The following is a 21,952-nucleotide window of genomic DNA, read 5'->3' on the forward strand; positions in this document are numbered from 1 at the left end:
ATGTAGATGCACCCATTTGTTGATATTAACATTTCTGTGAAAATTAATTTATTGATAGAATAGAAAGATAAAAACATACCATATTTCAACATACTGTAACTTAGATTGGAGAATGGATGAAAAAGAATTGTTTAGTACTGTTTTCTCAGATTATTCAGATCTAAACTGTGGACTTTTTTTTTTTTAAGGTCAGCAAAAAACCTTTGAATACGCCAAGTGTTCTCTGTAATGGGAATCAAATTGATATATATAGAAAGTTATCTTCTGCATTGTGAATCTGTCATGTTTTGCTCTCATGCCTTCATATCTCTGTAGAAGAGAATCATGGTGTTTTTCTTAAAGTAATCATAGTCTCTATTAAATTCACAAATTTTTAGTGGTCAGTTCATGGAACTAATTCAGTGGTGTTTCTCCACTAAAGACTTAGGTGTCTATAGTTGAGTTCAAACAGTTGCCATTAATACTGCTGAGTTACAGCTGTGGATGGTGGAAATAAAAGGGCAAAACTCCAGAAGAGCTTCACTTCCTAACCCTGCTGTGGAGCACAGCAAGTTTTTCATCAGCTTCATTCACTTCCCACTCCATTCACACTCCCACTACTTCCCTTTCTTGAAAGGATATTTTGAAGATAAGTGTGTAGAACAACAGTAGGGGTCCAGATATTGCATGAACAGCTCATAGATATGTGAGCACCAAGGTAGTTCTGAAGGGTTGTTGGCCTTTCAATAGAGAAGAGTGGAGAGTCTGTCCCAGTAACATCAAAGTCAGCAAGTAAAGTGCTGTAAGATATTTAATTGTCTGAAATGATCAAAAGCACAATGTTATCTGTTGCAGAAAACAGAAATAGCTGTGTGTGATTGTTTTAGCGTGTTGGTGACAGCTTGACTCCGGAGGAAAAAGTGTTACAGATTTGATTATCAGTGTTATTCTGTATGCTGCGCCCTGTCTTCTTTGACGACTGCCTTCTAGGTCACACAATAATTAGTGTCTGAGTTCTGATAATTAGTTATGGAGAATCCAACTTTAAATTCAGAAATGTCTTTAACAAGAAGATTTCTCTGTTTCAGAGATCTTTAAGCCAACAGTTCACTGTAATTCTGTGCTGCATGAAAGCCTACATCAGTTCCTGCAAAGAAACTGGAGCTATTTAGAAAGTAATTAATGCAGCCAGGTTTACAGTTGATTAGATATCCCATTGAGAGCTGAACTGTTTTGCACTGTCATGTTTTCATGCTACTTGAATAAATCTGTCAATTATTATTCTGTTCACTGAAGACTTTCCTTAATGCTATCAATTGCTACTTTATCCCTTAGCTGGGAGAATTTTCAGATGAAAACAATGTTTTTCACTGTGGGAAATAAATGCTTCATTGCGTCAACAAGGCTATATGAGATAAAGTATTACACAGTACTGCTGCAACAAATAGTATGGAATGCATAATTTTTTTGTTCCCTAAGTTTTGACTATAGAATTTAAAATATACAAGTTCCTTTTTCATATGCTGAAGTGGCTTTTTAACATAGTGATGCTTGCATGATGCATATTCCTTATCTCTGCTCAGCGCTTGCTTCAAGACAGCAAGATCCAGAATTAACATGCTTTGTGAGAAGACGAGGAATGACCAAAAGCAATACAGATAAAGTTATGTCTTTATTGCTGATCAGATGGGCAATTTCTTGCCTATGCTGGAGATGAAAATCACTTAAACCATCTTCTTAACTAGGAATCTTTAGTAGAATTAAATCTACTTAACTAATGCAATGACGTTTAAAGAAAAGTCAAAGACTCCTCTTAGCTTTAAAAGTGTAATTTTAAAATGTTTAACAAGTTCCAGCGCTTGGAAGAACATCAACAAAAATAAAAGTTTTAAAGCTACCGGTCAATGTCAGCTCTTGAACAAGAATATTCTCTGTCTTAAATACCATCTTCATTCTTTGATTTTATTCCATTTCTTTCCCCATATTTGTTTTGTCTTTGTCTGTTTGTTGTTAAAGTGACATGGCATTTCTGGCACTTTGCTCAGTGTGTACCTTTTCCTTCCCTTTTCCTTCACAACTGCTCCAGACTGATCGCATAAACCCTGATGACATAGATTTAGAAAACGAACCCTGGTATAAATTCTTTTCAGAACTGGAGTTTGGATGTCCGGTAAGTGAGGACAGAATATTAATGTTTACACATTAGGAAAAAATATTTTTATGATGAGGAATTTAAATTACCAAATTCAGCAAGTATATGGCAGTAAAATTAATATGTGGGTTTTTTTTAGAAAGGGCGATAAATTCATCGCATTTATTTTTTGAAATAATATTTTTTTCAAATAGACTCTTAATTTACCAGAGCAGTGGCATTAGTAGCTTTAATATGCAGTATGTGTAACTATGTAATAACAAGATAAATTGCATGATAAACAGGAGTACTTTCTAGTCTAGACTTTTCTAGTCTCCCTAAATCTTTTGCATTTGACTGGATTATTTTTGAACAATCTTTTAGAACAGAAAAACATGTCAGTTTGCTTTAGGGATGCTAAGTTACAAATCATGTATTTTACTTGAAGGAATGTATCTACATTTAAATGTAGGAAGCCATATACAAATTTCTTATGGCAGTAAATGCTGATTTTTTTTCCCTATTTTCCTCTCTTATATGCATACGTGCAGAATACATATTTTACTCTTGAACACAGAGATATTGGTTTGCTCTGTTTTCAGGCTGGACACCTGCTTGTACTGACAGAGTTCAGTTCTGCTCCAATTTTCACAAATAGCTAGTATCGATAAAAGGACTTGGGCAAACAGATGCTGCCTTAGTCCTACTGCAAACATTTATGTTTAAAATTATAAACCTGAAGAGTTCCATCTGGTTGAAACACCTAAAAATCAGAAATATCTCCATTTTTCACCTTTGATTTCCTAGGCACTTGCAAATCTGCAAATACCACAGGCTTAATTGTATCTAAGCACCAAAGGCTGTGTATTTTTTACAAGGGTAAAACAGTAGCATTGCCTCAAAGCAAGACTGAGAACTAGGTTTCACTTCCTCCCTGCACAGTGTCTCAAGAACTAGGTTGAAGATGCACCTGCTCTTCCTTTTGCACACACTCTCTCTCACTCCACAAAGCTCAAATTCTTTCCTGTACACTCTAACATCTTTAGGAATAGGATAACAAATGCCTTCTTCCCAGAAGAATGTCTAAGGGGACGGTTAGAGTATCCAGACAGGTGGAAAACAGGAGTTCAAATCCCCTTAGAAGAAGGAGGGAAGTAAACCCAATCATTCGCTCAGTCTTTTTAAGTATTCTGTTAGCCCCCCAGGATTCTCACTGCGATTTTTTACTTAAAAAACCAAAAGCATCTGCCCACAGGCAGAAAATTCCAAATAGACATGAACTTGAGAGTGTCAGAATTTAAAATATTCCCATTCTTTTCTTTCCCTGTTAGCCAACAATTCTCTGGAGGCCCCTCAGAATTCTAATTAGTGACATGCCAGGCTACATGAGGAGCCTGAGCAGTTGACGCAGGGCCCTGGAGGGCACTCTGGAACCAGATACCTTAGTCACTTTTTGTAGCTAGCCATAAGCCAAAATCAGAACTCCCAGCTACTTCAGTGAGACCAGAATAGAAAGCAAAACTGCATACACTCTTTTAAAAATTTATTTTTTTAACTGTAACATTTAAAAAAATTACCAATTGAATACCATCTGAAAATTTAAAAAAAAAAAAGTTAAATGTATCTGGGTTTACTTTGTTGTCTAGTGGCCTATAATGTATCACATTTTCACTGATTACTTTTTATCTCCCTTTATCAAGTCATTCAAGCCCTATTGTCATTCCTCCCTCTAGGTGGGCAGAAACAGTTCAGATACATTCTTCTGATGAACAATATGTCGACAATAATTTATTGATAATGATAACCGTTAAGATAAAATAGATTGAGATTTCTCCAGCAGAATGTAACTCTAGTGCTTTACACTCTTCTGTCTCATCAGTATTAAAAACTGCTGGTATTTATTCAACTATCCCAGTTGTAAATTTTACCACCTAATGTTACTAACATTTATTAAGATAATTTAAAAAATATAACATATTCATCCTTCCATTCTCCCCGTGTGTGTCACTCTTTGTATCTGATGCTGTCAACACTTAGTTTCTAACTGTGTCACCTTTTCCATATGTTTCATTCCTTGCTGCCATTGTTTCTACTCCATTTCATCTCTACACTTCTGCTTTTATGATGCAGCCACCTAAAAAGATTTTGGACTATTTTCAAGAGAGTTCTTCTGGTGTTTCCAATGAGGTAAATGAATGATTCTTTTTTGGATGATTCTCTTGGGAAGAAGGGTTGGAATGCTCACCATTTATGTCTTAAGTCTGTTAAAATTTAGTGGTTTCCTTCTGATAGCTATGAGACATTTTTAATTCACAATCATTGTATCTTTGTCTTCATATCTTTCCAGATCACTAGTGCAGTTGGATGTTGATCTTATTATCCTAGGAACTGTGAGTCCTTATCCCCAAAACTTCTCAGAGATTAACACTCAGAATTACACAACAGTCCATACGTCTCTAACTCTTTGACAAATTCCCACTTTTCAGAGTTGGGCAGGTGCATTGCACAATTAATCCATCACTACAGTAGTATTTTTTAATTAAAATATCTGACTTCAAATTCTGTATGTCAAGTGAAAGCCTTTGTGGCTAAGCTGTCATTTCTCCAATTAAGTATTTATGGCTACGGAGCTAATCAGATAAAAACCGCAATTAATAATCCTCCTGTAATTTAGAATGTTGCTACTCCAAATAAAAGTCATCAAGATCAGGTAGTGGGCTGTCATTGCCCTACTCTGAGTGGGAGAGATTCAGGCTTTCATTCCTTCTCCACTCCCTCCCCATTTTTACAGCATTAGGGCAAAAGTCAGTGACTCCTATAATGGCAACTTTGCTTCATGTGGTGGCTTGTATTCGTGATTCACTCTCATCTTCTGTAGTCTCTCCAAAACTTAACCTCAAATTGTGGTCTTAAACTGTTAAGTGTTTGCAAATTACTCTGGTTTGGTTTTAAGCTCTCTATATATTTAGAAAAACCTCATAGTTGGGAAATTTGGGTTCAGTTCTCTGAAACAATAAGCTTCTAGGCCTTTGCTAGTTCTTTTTAGTCCTCTGTATATCAAGGAAGACAATTTAAAAGCCCTAACATGACTGCTTGAAATATTTCCGTGTTCAGTAGGTCTGGGTAAAATGACTATTAAGTAATATTGGTTTTCTCTTTAATTAACTTACAAAAACTTCTGTCTTTAATTTTGAAGCTTTAATAATATTTGAATATGATAAATCATGTTCAAAGTCTACAGCAACTTAGTATTTCTCAGGGGGGGTAGGGCGGGAGGACAATATTCAAAATAACTTGATAAAGTATTAGAGCCATTAGGCAAACAAGCATGTTTGTTATTTACAACTTTTGGCTTCTTTTCCTAACTTCACTTTCGGTCATCGTTAAAGCCTTGATGCATGAAAATGGCTAAAATATAGGCTTACTTTTAAATGTATATCTCATTTTTTTAGTAAAACCAAATCAAGCTATTCAAAAAAGTCTGTATTTGGTAGTTTGGAGTTGTCATCTCCAATATTAAATTATTTTTGGCAGGTGGCTTTTATTCACGTAGGGCAGTGTTGAATATTCTGGGAGATGACTAATTAGCTTTGGAGATGGGGGAGTAGGGGAGATGTGTTCAGTTGAACCACCTGAAAGTGGGTCAGTAAATACCTAAGAGCTGATAGGACAGCTACAAGCAGTAAAACAAGCAGTAAAAAACAATCATATCCACTGTTTACTTTCACCTTTCCCTACCTGCCATATCCGTGAAGCTCTACCTGGGGGTAGAACGTATAAACTCCACACACTCTATTAAAAAATTACATATGCCTGTGGTAAAAATTAGTATTGTAGAATGTGCAACATACAGTGTCTTTCATATAGTAAAAACTTCAAAGGTGGCGTCAAATAAGGGTAAAAGGGCAAGTTACATTCAAGGTGATAGGAGAGTCTTAAAGGATGAAAAGCAAAAGCCATACAGTAACCCAGCAGTCAATTTCGGTGTGACACACATTTCTAGACATCTTAGGCTGATCACTAACACACTGTTTATGGCCTGGAGAATGCTGTGGATAAAGAAGTTCCCTCTGGTGTGTTTTCCATTGTGTGATTTACCCACTGCCTTCCATAGGAGGCAGTGGGGATCTGTTCCACCCCTGGGAGTTACATCATGGTCTTTATAGCTCTAAAGCCACTACAAATGGTGGAAAGTAATCCCTGCCTCATGGCCATTTGGCCGCTATCGTGTCTCAGATGGTTGCTAGTGGAAGTGGTTGGCACCTGCACAAAAAAAACCCACAATGACAATCTGCCTGCAATGTTTATGCCACTTCATGCAACAGTCCTAACAGAGATCACCTTCCTCTGCTGGTTCCAGACCATGGCAGTGACTGATCAAGATGAAGATAGTTGTGGCCAGTTTCGAAATAAGACTCTGATGTTTTCCAGAACAGGCTCAATGTTTTATGGGAAGCGTAGGGAAGCACACTGGACTGAGGCCTTTGCTTCACTGTGGTTATACTGGCTGTTGGTGTGAGCAACTCTGCGTCTGACTTCTATGGTTTTATAGTAGACAGACCTCATAATCTTGGCTATATATCTTAAAATTATTGAATTTCAATAGTGGTGGGAGAGTTGTCACAAAGTTTTTTTCAGATTTCAGAAAATGAAAAGAAAAGCTTGAAAATATGAACTGTATGAACACTAAAGACTCAGGAATAAATACCTTCCTCAGAATGTATTTGAAAAAAACCAAATAGCATGATACTTAGTTTGGACAGAAGAGGTGATCAGTAGTGCACTCGTCATGAACCCCATACACATTCCAAATATTGAGAAATAAAACAGGAAGTCTTTTAATTATTAGCATCTTTTAACTGTTTACACCTCAGCTGCCATTCTTTCCAAAAGTTGAAAGGTTTCTTACCTAGTTTGGATGTGATTTAAATTAGAGTTTAAAAGTACTGAGAAAATTGGAATTATCTTAGCTCAAGTTTTAAATAACATTTGTTTCATATTGTGCTGTGTTCGTTTGGTTCTCCCCATCCCACAGTATAATAAATTTTAGTGTATTACAGAAATTAAAGCTTCAGTTAGTGTCTTAATGGGATCACTTGGTATGTGATAAAGGTCTTAAATAACAAAGCCAACTGACAACTCTAACTGAACAACTGTATTGTTTTTATAGTCTCCCACCTGTAAAAGTAGTTTAAACAGTTACTCTTGAATGTCATTTAAGTATACGGTCTTATGAAATCTGTTCCCAAGTATTCTTAGAGTACAAGTGACTTCTAGAGGTATACCAAAGTGTCAGTCAGCAAGTCCGGGTGAAGTTGCAATTCATGAACTTGAAATTCAAATCACTGAGCGGAAAAAAAACCCTATACTAACAAAAGAAAGCACTTGTACAGGCCATGAGTGCTATTACCTCTGCAGTCCTCGAATACGAAGTTTTTTCCATACAGAGAAAAAGTCAAGAAGGCTCTTTACAAAGGGGAAAAATATTTCCTGCAGCTTAGAAATCTGTATGATAGTTCTGGTTTAGTCCATGACATGCCAGGAACTTGAAACAAGTTTAACTCTTGAACCTCACTGCTTGAAGAAATACCTCAGGGATTGTGCAGTTTGTTCTAGATTCATACCTAGTTACCAGAGTGTAGTATTCTGACTGAAGGCTTGAAAGGGTTGATTTAAAATTTGTAGTCATGTATGTTTGACTTTATACTGATTATAAAATTATGGAGCAGTACTCCATTCCATCTTCCAGGGTTCATGCAGTAGCTACTTCTGTAACTCCATGAGCAGTGACTAATGTTCTATGATAAGAACTGTTTTTACCAGGATTATAAGGTGTGGCTACAAACATCATAGGAATTACAAGTTTCTGGCTATAATTGATTGTGAGATTTTGGTGAGTAACTTTGCGAGGGGAGGAGAAGCTTTGCAGACCTCACTTGCACATGAAGGAATTATTTTCAGATTTTTATGTTTCTATAGTAAAGGTTTGTTTCAGCTGTTCTGTATCTGTTTTTGAAAAGTGCATGGAAAACTATGATTTTGGATCACTATTAGTGGTACTTTAACGGAAAAAACATTACCAAACTAGAATAGGAAATGAAATCTAACAGTGCTTTTTAAAAGCTGCATAACTGTTCTCATGAAATATCTCTGTATCTATGCCCGGGTGCCCAGGATGTTAATCATCATGGTCCATTTTTATAGGATTTGTCACAGAGTAACAAAGAGTAATCAAACATGATAAGCAAAAATTGCCACTCTTTTTTTCAAATACAAACATATAACAGGTCCATGTATTTGTTTTCACAGGCTTCCTTATATCATCACTATTCAACAGACAGAGGCCTGGACAGGCCCTGTAGGTAAGAAATACTACACATTATTTCAGCAGTCACAGATTATCCAGCCTTAAGGGTCTTCTCTGGGCCCTGAAATCAGCAGATGTGAAGAGTGAGATTGTAACACTCACCTTTTGAGCTACTGACAAAATAGAGATGCATGGAGAAAGTGTTCGTATTTTGATACTGATGTGTAGATTTTTAGTTTTGCAAGGACTTACTCTTTACATTCAGAGTAAACTATACTGTGTTCTGGGTCTTTCCACTAACATTCCCGAGCTTCTGTCTCAACAGCAGTTTATCATTTAACCTTACTGCCTGCAGGACCCTCAGTGCTGTTTCCCTGAGCATGCTGCCCCAACTGTTCTCAGTCTCTTTTCCCTATCTTTGCACTAAAGTTCTACTTCCAAAAAATAGTCTAAAAAAACTTCCAAAGAAAATGGCATAGTATTTTTGCATAAAACTTTAAAACAGTCAGGTGACGAATGAATTATCATTTCTCTGTGAAATATGCTGTAAGATGTGTGAGACCAGTGTTTCATCACTTTACGTGGTTTTGATGTATTTGTTCTGGCATTTTTTAATTTATGAACCAATAATATAATCATGAGCTTACTTTTTAAAATCCTAAATTCTGATCTCAGAATTAGACTGCTACTTATACTGCTTTTTTCTGTAGTTCTGCAAGTACTGCGAGTGACTTCAGAAAGCGAAGGAAGTCAGAACCTGCTGTAAGTCATCAGAGGGCACACAGTGACCAGAATGCAAACAGATCTAACCTGGGCCGTACAGACATACAAGGCCCATGTACCACCCTTAGAAAGCCTTTAACTAGCTCGTCTCCTTCTTCCCCGTCAAGAGCAAAAGGTAAGAGGAGGCTGTGTTTGTTAGCAGAAAACTTCTGATGATGTGTTGTACAATACATTGGTAGCAAATGCAACTGCCCGCTGTTGTTCAGTGCATTTCCTCAGGAAATGTGATATGAAGCAACAACTTTGGGCCTTTCATGAAAGGCTAACTTGTTTATTCTTATGTGTGTAATTTTAAGATGAAAAGCTGGATTTGTAACAAGTAACAGTTTCAACTGCTTATTCTAACAAAAGAAAATTGAGTAAATGAAGACTATGAATTCTACCACAATATATAAACCTATAAATTTTTATTAACTCCATTACTGTCTTATTAGGTTATTGTGATTTTAAAACTAGTTTTAGTATATTGAGAAAGTACAAGACAAATGGCCTTTAAGACTAAAGATGTGTTTCCAGGATAGTAGGCTTTTTAAATCTATAGCTGATGTCTTAGACATTGTCAGTTATCAGGACCTAAGTTAATCAAGCAAACATCCATAGTCTGATTTTTTATTTTGTAAATCCTTGGAAGTACCTAGTACAGCTGATACAACCTAATTAGCTTCTTTTTTTGCAAGTAACTCACCATTCTATTACTGTTTTTCACATCTCTTCAGAAAAGAGATCACAGAATCAGTTGTTCATTTGGGTTTGGCGATTTTGGTAAAACATATGATGGAAGTAATATATAGAGTAACACTGAATACAATGTGTCTCCTTCTACTGAAATTATTATCATTATTTTTATTATTATTCACTTAATTGCTCTATTTTATAGCTATATTAATCAGCAAACCTCTGTAAAAGTAAATTCCCATTGAAAAGAACATAATATCCGGTCTGCAACAGAATGAGACAAAGAAAAGCAGTATGAGACAAAGAAAAGCAGTGAGGAATAGTAAGAGTGAAGTGGTGGAAAGCAAATGTATTTTAAACCCGATGTTACAGCAGTAATTTTAGAAGTGGATAAACTTATCAATTTTGGTTACCAGGCCAGGGAGTAAAAAGTTTATAAACTCTGTTTACCTGCATGTACATTTGACTCCACCTAAACACTTTCTGTGTTTGAAAATCCTTCAGTTCAGAATATCTACCATAGCTAATTAACTTTCAGAAGGTGTCCTAACTGTGTCACTCCATTCTCTCCCAGCATTATGACACCTGTAGAATGTTATTTTTTCTTGAAATTAACCAATTTTTTAAAGAAGGAGCACGCTATAAACGGTTTGATCAGCATGAATTTTGAAGTCAAGTGTTTTGATTTCTGATCCAGATTCAGTTTTCTCTAGAAAGCAGGTTGAGCTGTTTGAAGCATCCTTCCTGAACTGAATGTCATTTGAGACTGTGTTTGAAAGTTCAGTGCAATTATGAAAGAGCACAGTTCCAAATTTGTCTCATCATGATTTCTGCATCTAGCATGCGCATAAAAATATATCTTAAAACTTGCTTGAAAACTTGGGCTTTGTTATGGAAGTCCATCTAAGGGTTATTGTTTTTTTCTACATGCTGGTTAGGCTAAGTAAACTGATACATCTTCCTTTACACCTGTAATCCAATTCCTGAGCTGCCTTGTTCTGCCCTCATAGGGAAAGAGTGGGCTATGAAAAACTGGGAGCAATTTCCTATTTGATCTTATATAAAGATTTATCTTAACTGTGTTAGAATACAGATGCTGCAAACTCTCTGAGCATTATAGAGCTTAAAAATTCTGAGCAGCTTCTTTCGGAATGTTGGAAAAGTCAATATTTGACTGAGGTCTATATTTGTTGTTTGGCTTCATCTTTAAATCCTTTGCAGCTTTTATTTTCTGTTGACCTGCTTAAAAATTGGTATTAGTGCTTGTTTTCTTTGTTGCTCTGGTGGGGGGGGGGGGGTTGCAGAGAGGATAACATCACCATAATTCATAAGGAATTCTTTTTATTGTTCAAATTTTCATGAGTGCATTTTTATAGCTGTAAAGTAACTTAATTATTAGCTCTGCTGTCCCAGGCTGTAGGAGACTATGTACTGACCTAAACTGATAGATGCACTAATTGCTATTTCTTTTCTAGTCTTTCTAATGCTTACTGATGCTAATTCCAACTTTCTGAATCTTTTAATTTCTGGCAATGTCTCTTTTTTACCATGCTGCTCTGTGGATTATAAAGGTGGGGATATTAGCAAAGTATATCCATCCCTTTTAAGTTATTCAGTGCACAACCACAACACCTCAAATGAATTAGATTACTGTAGCACTTACAGGCAACATTTAGCTGTTCCAAATGATTCAAGAAGAGCAATTAGCTACAAGAATGGCTGGCAAATGACTCGCCAAAATGCAGAAGTCTGGAGCAGCACAGAAGAAAATGCTTCTCCAAAGAGAAAATCTCGTAGCTGTGATGATCTGTTAACAGATGATCGTGATAACTTTCCTGATGCACAGGCCAAGGCTGAAAGCATGGGCTCTCTGTTATGTGAGGAGGATTCCAAAGAAATTTGCTCAATGAACTGGAACTCCCCATATGTTGAGGGCCGTGGTAGTGGTAGGTTGAGAGTTCGTCACAGATCTGCACATGATGCTCCAGGTTTCCTGAAAATGTACAAAAAGATGCACCGCATCAATCGCAAGGACTTAATGAATTCTGAGGTGATTTGTTCTGTTAAGTCCAGAATACTGCAGTATGAAAAAGAACAGCACAAAGGTATTCTTCAAGGCTGGAGAGAGTCTTCTACTGAAGAGGTGCCCAGAGACATGGTGCCAACCAGAATATCTGAATTTGAAAAATTAATTCAGAAGTCAAAATCAATGCCGAACCTTGGTGATGAAATGTTGTCAACTGCTACATTAGAGCCTCCTAAAAATGGCTTGTGTCCAAAGAGGCGATTTTCTATCGAGTCCTTGCTGGAAGAAGAAACTCCAGTCAGACATCCCTCTCAGGTACAACAGAGCTACAAGTCTAAAACCCTGGTGCCAATTCATATTGAAGTGACCAGTGATGAGCCACAACGATCACATATAGATTTTTCAGACAGTGATCAAGATGGAGTGGTTTCTGATCTCAGTGACTTTATCCAGATAGAGGGTTCATCCTTTTGTAGTGAAAGTGACTTCGATCACTTTTCCTTCACATCATCTGAAAGCTTTTATGGATCAGGCCATCACCACCACCACCATCACCACCACCACAGGCATCTCATTAGCTCCTGCAAAGGGCGATGCCCAGCATCCTACACTCGCTTCACTACCATGCTAAAACATGAAAGGGCTAAGCAAGAAACCACTGAAGATCCAAGGAGACAGGAAGCAGAATCTGGCCTCTCTAAGATAGCATTCCTGGTCAGTCCAGTGCCTTTCCGGAGGAAAAAAAGTGCAGCTCCTAAAAAACAAACCGAAAAGAAAAAATGCAAGTCATCTGTATTTGAAGCACTAGATTCTGCACTTAAAGACATCTGTGACCAAATTAAAGCTGAAAAAAGACGAGGAAGCTTGCCCGACAACAGTATATTACACAGACTTATTACTGAGCTGCTTCCAGACATTCCAGAAAGGAATTCATCTCTTAAAGCTCTGAAAAAGAGTCCCATGCACCAGCCTTTTCATCCACTGCCTCAAGATGGTGCTATCCATTGTCCACTGTACCAGAATGATTGTGGAAGATTACCTCTTAGTGCCTCTTTTCCAGACATGGATGCAACTAACAACAACGATAGCGCACTGTGTTTCCAAGGTGGATTAACTTTCTTCCTCTATCCTTGTGATTGACTTATCCAGCCTTACTCCCTGTGTTTCCCACCCTTTCTCATTCCATTTTTGTGTTGTCTATAAGAAGCTTTCATCCCACAAAATTCTTAATGAAGAATGTAATTTTCACATAGGTGTTGAGGATAGATAAATTCGCTATCTATTCACAAACTACAGCAATCAGAACAACTGAAGTAACAGTGCATTTCAACTAATTGATTATTAGTTCTATAAATTACAGTAATGTTATTAAGTATTGTGGGGGGTTTTCCCCAAGAAAAATATCTTACAGAAAGGGAATTCATGCATCATAAGATGCTGGTCAAACTGAAAACAATATGGAGATAATCCTTCCTTTATTAATTAAGAAAAAAATTTGCATCTAAAATGTGTTGTTATTTTGTTAAATGTAAGCGATTAAAATGCTGCTAATTCTGCCAGTATCACAGAAAGTTGATTCTGTTTTCTTATGAATCTAATGCTTTATATTACTTTTTGTGAATAGATATTAAGGTCATTTTAGGAAGTTTCCATTTCCACTGTTCAAACAATAAATTTCCAATTTCTGTGGCAGCAAAACTAGTTCTTTTCATAGAATTTTAATATATCTGTGAAGTTTTGAGAAATTTCCTATCCTCTTAAAAGGGAAGTTCTCAATAATCAAAACTTGAATGAAATTGTCTGGGTGAGTATGACCAGTCTGTAGTTTAAGTTACTGCTTTGAGCTGTTTGTTGCTGTGCTGCATCTTTTTTTTCTCAAAAACATTTGCTCAAGCCTAAAGTGTTTTTAAAGTTTAACCTTTTAATATTAAAAGAAACAAACTAGATCCATAGCAGGAATGCACAAACTGTATGCTAGATGATTTAGATTAATATCTTTGGCAAGTCTGTAGTTTATTTCTCTTTTTCAATGCTACCATTTCTTAGTTTAAGAATTCTGCTTCTAGACATAGAGTCCTTTGACAGAGTATCTTTGAGAATTTAATGAAATTACAAAGCTATTCTTGAAATCACAAATGGATGTAAGAGAAAATGTCTTTAATATGTAAATTAAGCAATATTTGATCAGACCCATCTTACCTTTATTCTCACATCTTTTTGTGTAACTTTTGCAAGCAGCACAATAGTAAATATGTATTTCAAGAGAACTCAGAATTCTAGCTGTTACCATCTCTTCTTAACTAGTTTTAACAGACATATTTAGAATAAAAGATTTGGTAAAAAAAGGGCTATAAAACGCAGTTGAGGATTGAATTAATCATACATGAGGCCTGGTCATGATTAACCCTGGCTGACAGTACTACATGATGAGACTAAGGTTGTTGGAAATTGCACTGGTCACATATTACAGTGGACTTCTGATAGCTTCTTCAGGTGTGAAGGAGCCTGGCATAAGGAAAGCAATGCACTCTGTCAACATTAATATCCTTAAAGTGGCATGGAGAATGAGTAAAGCAGAATATTCCGTTGATTTCCATCAGCACCAGTCATGGCTGAGCTCTACTTCAAATCAAGTTTCCTGTTTGTTGGATCTGTGTGTGTCTCTTACAACCACCATCACACAGAGACCCCAAGGTCATAGCAAAAAAACACTGAAAACTACCAATATTGGCTGCATAAAGAGCTGTAGAGAAATAAAGGAAATTGTTTTTCCTAAAGCTTCTGCATTTTCACTCTTTTTCCATGTCCTTCTCTTTCTGCTAGAGAATAAAGAAAAAAAATAATAGATATGTTTAGAGGCATTGTATCTTTAGGTTTGTGCAGTGAGTATAGGTCCTCATTCAGGAACACATGCCATATCAAGAAACCTTTCCAGAACTGGGACTGTGATATACTTACTGGGAGTGACATGCTTGCAACTAATGGCATAAATAATACAATGATCTCATTTTTTGCCTCCAATATATTTATCAATAGCTTCAATTTTTTTGATTTAGCCTATGGCCCACTAGAGACCATTTACATCTTTTTCCTGTAAGACCCAAATATAATGGATGACCTGCTTTCAGTTCCTTTCTTTTTAACCACTTGTACTCCTTTGGAAATGCATGAACTTGGTAAGAACAGATTGTGGGAATGAAGTCAAAGAAGACAAACATCTATCACGTTTTCACTAGCAAATATCACTGTGACAGTAGGAGACTAAAACAGTAGTTCTCAGAAGTTGAGAGGAATTCATTTCATCCTCTGATCTGAAATAGTTCTATTATATTTTCATTTCACATTGGCAACTTGCAGAGCTATAGAATGTGTAAGATTTTCATTTTATTCTTATTAAAACATTAAAAGATACCATCCTGTAATAAACATTGGTAAACTGTATTTTAGAGAAGTCTGCCACATAGATTGGTGAGTAATGATTTGTATTCCATCTCTTAAAACAGAGTTGTTTTTATGAAATAACTTCTTTTTAAATTCCCTTGTGCTGCCTAACATGTGCCCCTGGTAAAGTAGAAACGCATCTTAGATCACTTAGGAGGAAACAATGTTACTTCACTATTTTCTCATTGAAGCATGCTTGAATCATGTTTTGTGCATGTAATTATGTGTTTATATTGTTGGCATTCCGAAACAGTGTCATGCAACCTGATGAAGTCCCAATACTGCTGTCATGTCTTCCACTTGGCCCAGTAGGGGTCCATCCCTTTGTACAGTGAGGCATAATTTTGCTCTCTTGATCCTCTCTCATATCTTTTCTTCTACTGTGGATCAGAGGACAGCCATTGCCTTTGCTTAAGAGTTAGTATCTTTTTTTTTTCTTTGAAGGTGCACTTAACCATCATATCATGTGCTTTTCTTTCTATTAAAGGTAAAATAATAGATTTCAATATCTTTTCACCTCCCTAATGAAACCAAGAAGCATTACACATTTGAATGGTTTTGTTTACCGTAACTTCACATCATTTCTGTTTTCAGTAGACCAGGAGTCTCCTGGAAGCTATTCTTCTGCTTTCACTGATGTGGGCCGATTTACTCCAAGGGAGAGAAGAGGAACTACAGACAAAGAGGTAGTGAAACAACAATGAATAACACAGCAATATCCATATGGGAAATCGGTAACATATTTGAGACAAGATTTCTGTTGGTTTTAAGACACTGTAATAATGCAGACCAAAGGAACAGTTACTTATCATATCATCAGATGGGACAGCATCTTCCTTTTTCATTAAGGAGGATTAGTACTTCAAGAAATTAAAATAATATCAAGCTTTGTAAAATAAGCTGTGGACTTCCATTTACTATTAAATAGATATGAACATAAATTTACTAGTTATTGATAGATTCTGTCAAAGTTGACCAGAGAGGGTGTTTGGAACAGAGAAGAGCAGATGTGACTGGGAAAGGCTCTTTTGAGATCCAAAGCATCACACAAAGAAACTGCCTTGGTAGTTTAAAACTGATACAAAACATCTATATTTCACCATTATTTTTGTTTGGAAAAGGAAAACCACTGTCGTTGGGGTGTTAGACAAAACCACGTCTCCTAAGAGCAAACACTAATGTTTGTAACAGTTGGTGATGGTAATTATATACTGGTTACTCATATTAGTGCTTTGGAAAAGGTTGTGGAAGCAGGCATACCACTGTTAAAGTAACACAAAGTATCACTGAAAACTACACTTTGAAAAATGAAGTAAATTATTTAGTATCTTAAGAATACTTATAGATGTAACTGTAAATGCACTCCAAAGAGGCTTCAGGGATTTTATTCAATCATAAAGTACATTTAAATTAACCAACATCTACAGACCATGGATTGTTAACATTTTTTGTTGTTTTTTATTAAAATATTGCACAAAATAATGGCAGCATAAGAGGGTACTATATTTTAATTGCTAGTATTTAAGGGTTTGCTCTGGGCTATCTACCTTGCTAAATGGTGGTACAGTTAGAACTGAATTCAGATCCATTTACAGTCCACTGACATGTTTATATTGCTGCAATTTGATTAAGAGTCTGATTTCAACCAAAAAAAAGAAAAAAAAGACTGCTTATTACAAAATAGAGGTAAAAAATGTTCCAGGAGCTGAGTTATGTGTTCCTTTTAAAGAATCTCATGACATAGAAAGTAATTTTTCAATTTGAAAATACATAAAATACTTAAATTACAAGCCATTTTTAAGATCACTGTAATTTAAAAAGATGAAAGAAAGGCTTCTCTGTTTCCAGTATGTTTTGTAAAGTGCAAAGTATTTTGTATTTAATCAGCTCCACTGTTCTTTTAATACTATCCTCTTTCTTCTGTTATTTGCTTTAGTAGTTACAGTACCAGCTGTACCAAAATCAAGGAAGAGTGAAAAGGGCTTAGCTACAGTTGATATGAATATCACCTCCTGTCTAAAAGACTGTTTTTAACAACAGCAAGGAACAGGAAAATGCTTTTAAATGTAGGCTTAGACCTGTAATGGAAAATTGTATTAGTATTACAAAATTCAAATAGACAGGACCCCTGCAATAACTTTAGGGACTTTTTTGTTATAGTGAAGACAATGCTCTAGGTATGCTAAATTTGCTAGCCTTTAAATTACAAGTAGGGAGAGAACCCCGTCAAGAACATGTGGAATAAAAGAAAAATGCAAAATTTACAGGTGTCCCTTTTTATTCCTCTCATAAAAAGATGCACACCTTTACATCCTTACAAGAAGCATCTCTCAGAAATAGCATAATCAGCTCATGCTAGTCACTAGTATATCCTAGAGAGAAATTTTTTTAAATGTAGCAATCTTATCTGTGCAAGTACTTGCAGAGAAACACTGAAGAATTTCACCAAATACCCTCATGTAATACTGTTTATCGCTTCTGGCACCTTCCTCTGAAGTATCTGGTGACTTGTCAGCTGCAGACACTAGATGAGGGAGGCTGTTGGGCCGGATCACAGTTCGTGTTTTCAGCAGAGCTTTGAAAACAGTGAAAGTTTAAGTTTCAGCTGCACAGGTGAGGAGAGGTAGGGCTGTTTAACAGCTTTGTTTTTGAAACAATATTGAGCTTGCATGTACTTTGTGATAGAACTTGATAAATATATGATAGGAGTGATATAACGTGATTGCCTGTAATAGCAAGAGAGCTGCACAGATGACTCAGGAGATCAACTCCAGTCCTGTGTTTCTCAGACTTTCTTAAAACTATGAATGTGATTATAGAAATTCAACATATTCCCAATAATTTCCAGCTGTCAGAGTAATTTCTCATATATACGTATATATAAGTGATACACTATTTGCAATTGAAATTAGCCTAAAGGTAGCAAGTTTAACTGAGAAAGCATCTAGAATAATACAGAATATTAGGTGTGTGAATTTACATTGTACCTAAAAAGCTAGTTGCCTACAAGTTACAGTGGCGTAGTTAACTTTTTTATTTACTTTGGTAGTTCTGTTACACATAAAATTGAAAAGCAGTCTGTATTAAAATTTAGCTGCTATTTCTGTTTTTAGAAAACTAAGTCTCAAACACTTAACTGCCTTAAAAAAAATGAAAGCCAAATATTTAATTGCCTATTTCTGCAAGAACCACTGTAAAGCACATCCTTTTCACTTTGAGTCTCGGTCACCTTTTTAAAAGTTGAAACATGTTTATCATATAGTAATACTACCTGAATGTATTAATCACTTTGCCTGCTTTTCAGAAACTGCCAGCTAGAGCTGTATATGACTTTAAAGCTCAGACTTCTAAGTAAGTACTAGACTTTTGTTCATTTAAGAATTCATGATTCTGGAACTTGTAGCAGCTTAACTGCTGTTTAAGCCAGTTTCAACAGCAAATGCCGTGGAAATGAGGACCCTGCTTGCACAGGTAGTCTCTGCATTAGCAAACTGTGTGAGAAGTTATGTTGTAGTAAAAATGTCTTAAATTATTATATCCTCCATTGTATCTGTTAGAACACATGAATGGCTGTGCATCTTCAGCCTTCTAGAGCACGGGTCCTGAGGGTCACCCACTGAATGCTTTTCGTTTGTTGTGAATTCTATTCAGGTTACACAAGGTAAAGTGCTTAAAATACTGTCACAGATAATGGGGTTATAAAAATTCTGTATAATGCTTCAACACCTTCCTGTCTGTCTTAACATACACAGGCTCTCTGCAGGATGTGACAAGTCCCATACCAAGACAACAGTGGTCCATAAGAAAGACAAGATCAGGAACCACTAATTTAGGATATGACAGAGTTGAAGTAGAGTGCCTGTATTTCATTCCTGCTGTTGTTCCAATGATCCAGGGCATTTAAACAATATTCAGATATGGCCCAACATTGACACTAGAATTACATTAGCTGTGTCTGGGAGAAAACTCAGAACCTGAATTATCCAAACAGCAGCTTAGCTTTTGAAAAGCCAAATGGATGATGCAGCAAAGATCTCCCAGGCCAGGATCTGAAAATATTTGTAGTGATTTCAATTATTCCCCTTTTTTGGTATTCAACATTAAATGTATCACAGGCTCTGAATATCAGAAATGGTGAGAGCATGATCCTGTGTTCTTCAGGCTTCTGAATAGCTGTCTTGAAAGAAAAATGTTAAGAGCAGAAGCACACCATTCTCTGCTATGAAAAGGTAGTGATAGGCCATAGAGACATGGGATATACTTTCTGGTTTTCTCTACTGATTTCATAAAGAACATCCCTCTGATGCCTGTCATAAAAGCAGTACTTAAACAGGTGATCCAAAAGACATCATACTTGCATGCAGACGCTATACTAAGTGCTCTGGTAGTAACTAGCAATACTTCCTTGGAATCAAAGTGTAAAACAGGCCTGTATAACTTACAGGTACTAAATGTAAAGCTATAAATGTGAATCACTTGATTTTATATGGAATGATCAACTGGTAAATGATCACAGCCATGATACTTTTTCTTCAAATGTTTGTTACATTCTGTTTCGGTTCCAAACTGTAAAGATCTCAGGAACTATGCAGGTAGAAGAATTAAATGTAAAGCTATAAACATCTGATATAAATAAATTTGTTACAGAGAGCTGTCCTTTAAGAAAGGAGATACTGTCTATATCCTCAGGAAAATTGATCAAAACTGGTATGAGGGTGAGCACCATGGAAGAGTTGGAATATTCCCTATTTCTTATGTTGAGGTTTGTTCTCTGTTTTAATTCCTTTAATTAATTTGGGTAATAAGTCCACAAACCACATGAAAATGATGAAAATCTGTGGGTTTTCTTTTTCCTTAGAAACTTTCTCCTCCAGAAAAAGCACAACCTGCCAGGCCACCTCCCCCTGCACAAATTGGAGAGATTGGAGAAGCTGTTGCCAAATACAATTTCAGTGCAGACACAAATGTGGAGTTATCACTTAAAAAGGTACAGTTTAGAACTATCTTCCATCAAAACACCATGAAAGTGTCTACTGCTATACCAAATCAATACTGTGCTTTGGTGCACTCAGCATTCATAATTTGCCATGCACAAAGCAATGTCATGGTAAGAGACTACTAACATAATAGCTTGTTGGCTAGCAGTCTTTCTCAGCTACCTGAAAATAGCATAAATGTGTTGTGCATGTAAATTGGATTGTGGTAGATTAGCATATGCAATCATCTGTTAACTGCCCACGTAAATATCAAGTTTTCTCCTTAATTATCCATTCCTTTTTTTTAATAATTATTCCTAGCTGTCACTATTATTATGAATCTAGAATAAATAGAAAATTACAGACGATAAAAGATACAGAAAAAAGGCTCAGAGATTTTTTTGTGAATGTATCAGTTCTTGCAAATATTTCATTTAATAACAGTCTGCTTTTTATAACATTTTATTGCCATTCCTATGCACATCCTGGTAGTTATACTGTATTGCACATAAGTAAAATAACTGTTTAATTTCTGAAGTTTGTGAGACACTGGAATATCACCACTATAGAGAAACTTTATTATTGCAGATATTAAATACTCATGTGTAAGTAGTATGTACTTCTTATCCACTGGGAAGTTCTGCCTCATACATTTGGGTTTTTTAAAGAATTAGAGTTCATAAAAGCTTTTCAGTGGTTTGTTTTTCTTTTGAAATAAAAGTAAGAATATGGTTAGTTGTTGCTGACCTAGAGCTTAATCCAGCACTATTGAAAATGAGTGGTTTTTACTCATTAGAAATTCATAAATGTCAAAGAGGTCTAAAAAACAATCAGGAATAGGAACTTAGAGAAATTATGGGTTGAGGGTAATTTAGTGATTTATTTCTTTTTAAAATTACCTTCCATGTTTATTGTGGTGGTCATAATCTTGACAGTCAAATCTGGGGTTTTTTTGAAAAGTGAACTTGCACTGGTTTTCTTTTGTTCCATGTCACTAAAGATAGTTTTAGTGAATTCCACCTATCAGCTACAGAAACAAAATTAAAGAAACCCAAGAGAATGCAAAATTAATAGGGAAGGATTTGTTATAAAAAGGCACGTGATAAAAAGCACATCATGTGAAACAAAGAAGGGGGTAGCTCATGAAGTTTCACTACGGAGAAAGATTGAGTAGAAAGTTGATGTTTTCCATTTCAGTTGCTGAGCTCTCTAAAATCAGTAACTGAGCCACTGCCCAGGAAAAGCACTTCTTTCTCTCATATTTCCCATGGACTCATTTTTTAGCTTTCTACCTCCACTTATTTCAGTTTTACTGATAACAAAACGCTTGCATGGGTTTTATTGTTTAACTTTTATCACTTGGAAGGAAAAATGGGCATAACAGTCACTGTTACATATTATAGTTAGGGTGTTAGCTGGTAGTTTTGCCAGGAATTAAAATAGGTTATGCTCCAAAGAAAAGGGTTAATGTTATTCTCCCAACCAAGAGTAGGAGACTACATGAGATTCCCCTATGATAAAAGAATAGCATTTTAGTCTGTGACTAGCCCCTCATTTTGCTGGAATTTTGCTGGTAGTTTTATACGTGGTTATTATAAATGGGAGTAGAAATGTGGAAATGGAGATGATGCTCA

At 36.0% G+C, this 21,952-nt stretch overlaps 1 protein-coding gene across 1 annotated transcript in view; it reads left to right on the forward strand.

Moving 5' to 3' along the window:
* The window catches only part of SORBS2 (sorbin and SH3 domain containing 2), a 154,102-nt gene that overhangs the window by 115,773 nt on the left and 16,377 nt on the right, over positions 1 to 21,952 (forward strand). Inside the window, exons 17-25 of the mRNA XM_027735493.2 lie at positions 2,066 to 2,149; positions 4,241 to 4,297; positions 8,420 to 8,472; positions 9,128 to 9,315; positions 11,447 to 13,006; positions 15,937 to 16,028; positions 18,647 to 18,693; positions 19,990 to 20,104; positions 20,201 to 20,329. Coding sequence (XP_027591294.2) covers positions 2,066 to 2,149; positions 4,241 to 4,297; positions 8,420 to 8,472; positions 9,128 to 9,315; positions 11,447 to 13,006; positions 15,937 to 16,028; positions 18,647 to 18,693; positions 19,990 to 20,104; positions 20,201 to 20,329 — 2,325 coding nt within the window. The remainder of the gene's footprint in view (positions 1 to 2,065; positions 2,150 to 4,240; positions 4,298 to 8,419; positions 8,473 to 9,127; positions 9,316 to 11,446; positions 13,007 to 15,936; positions 16,029 to 18,646; positions 18,694 to 19,989; positions 20,105 to 20,200; positions 20,330 to 21,952) is intronic.

The sequence above is a fragment of the Pipra filicauda genome, unplaced genomic scaffold (genome assembly GCF_003945595.2).
Source record: "Pipra filicauda isolate LSUMZ 115617 unplaced genomic scaffold, ASM394559v2 scaffold67_size6003252_pilon, whole genome shotgun sequence".
Lineage (NCBI taxonomy): Eukaryota > Metazoa > Chordata > Aves > Passeriformes > Pipridae > Pipra > Pipra filicauda.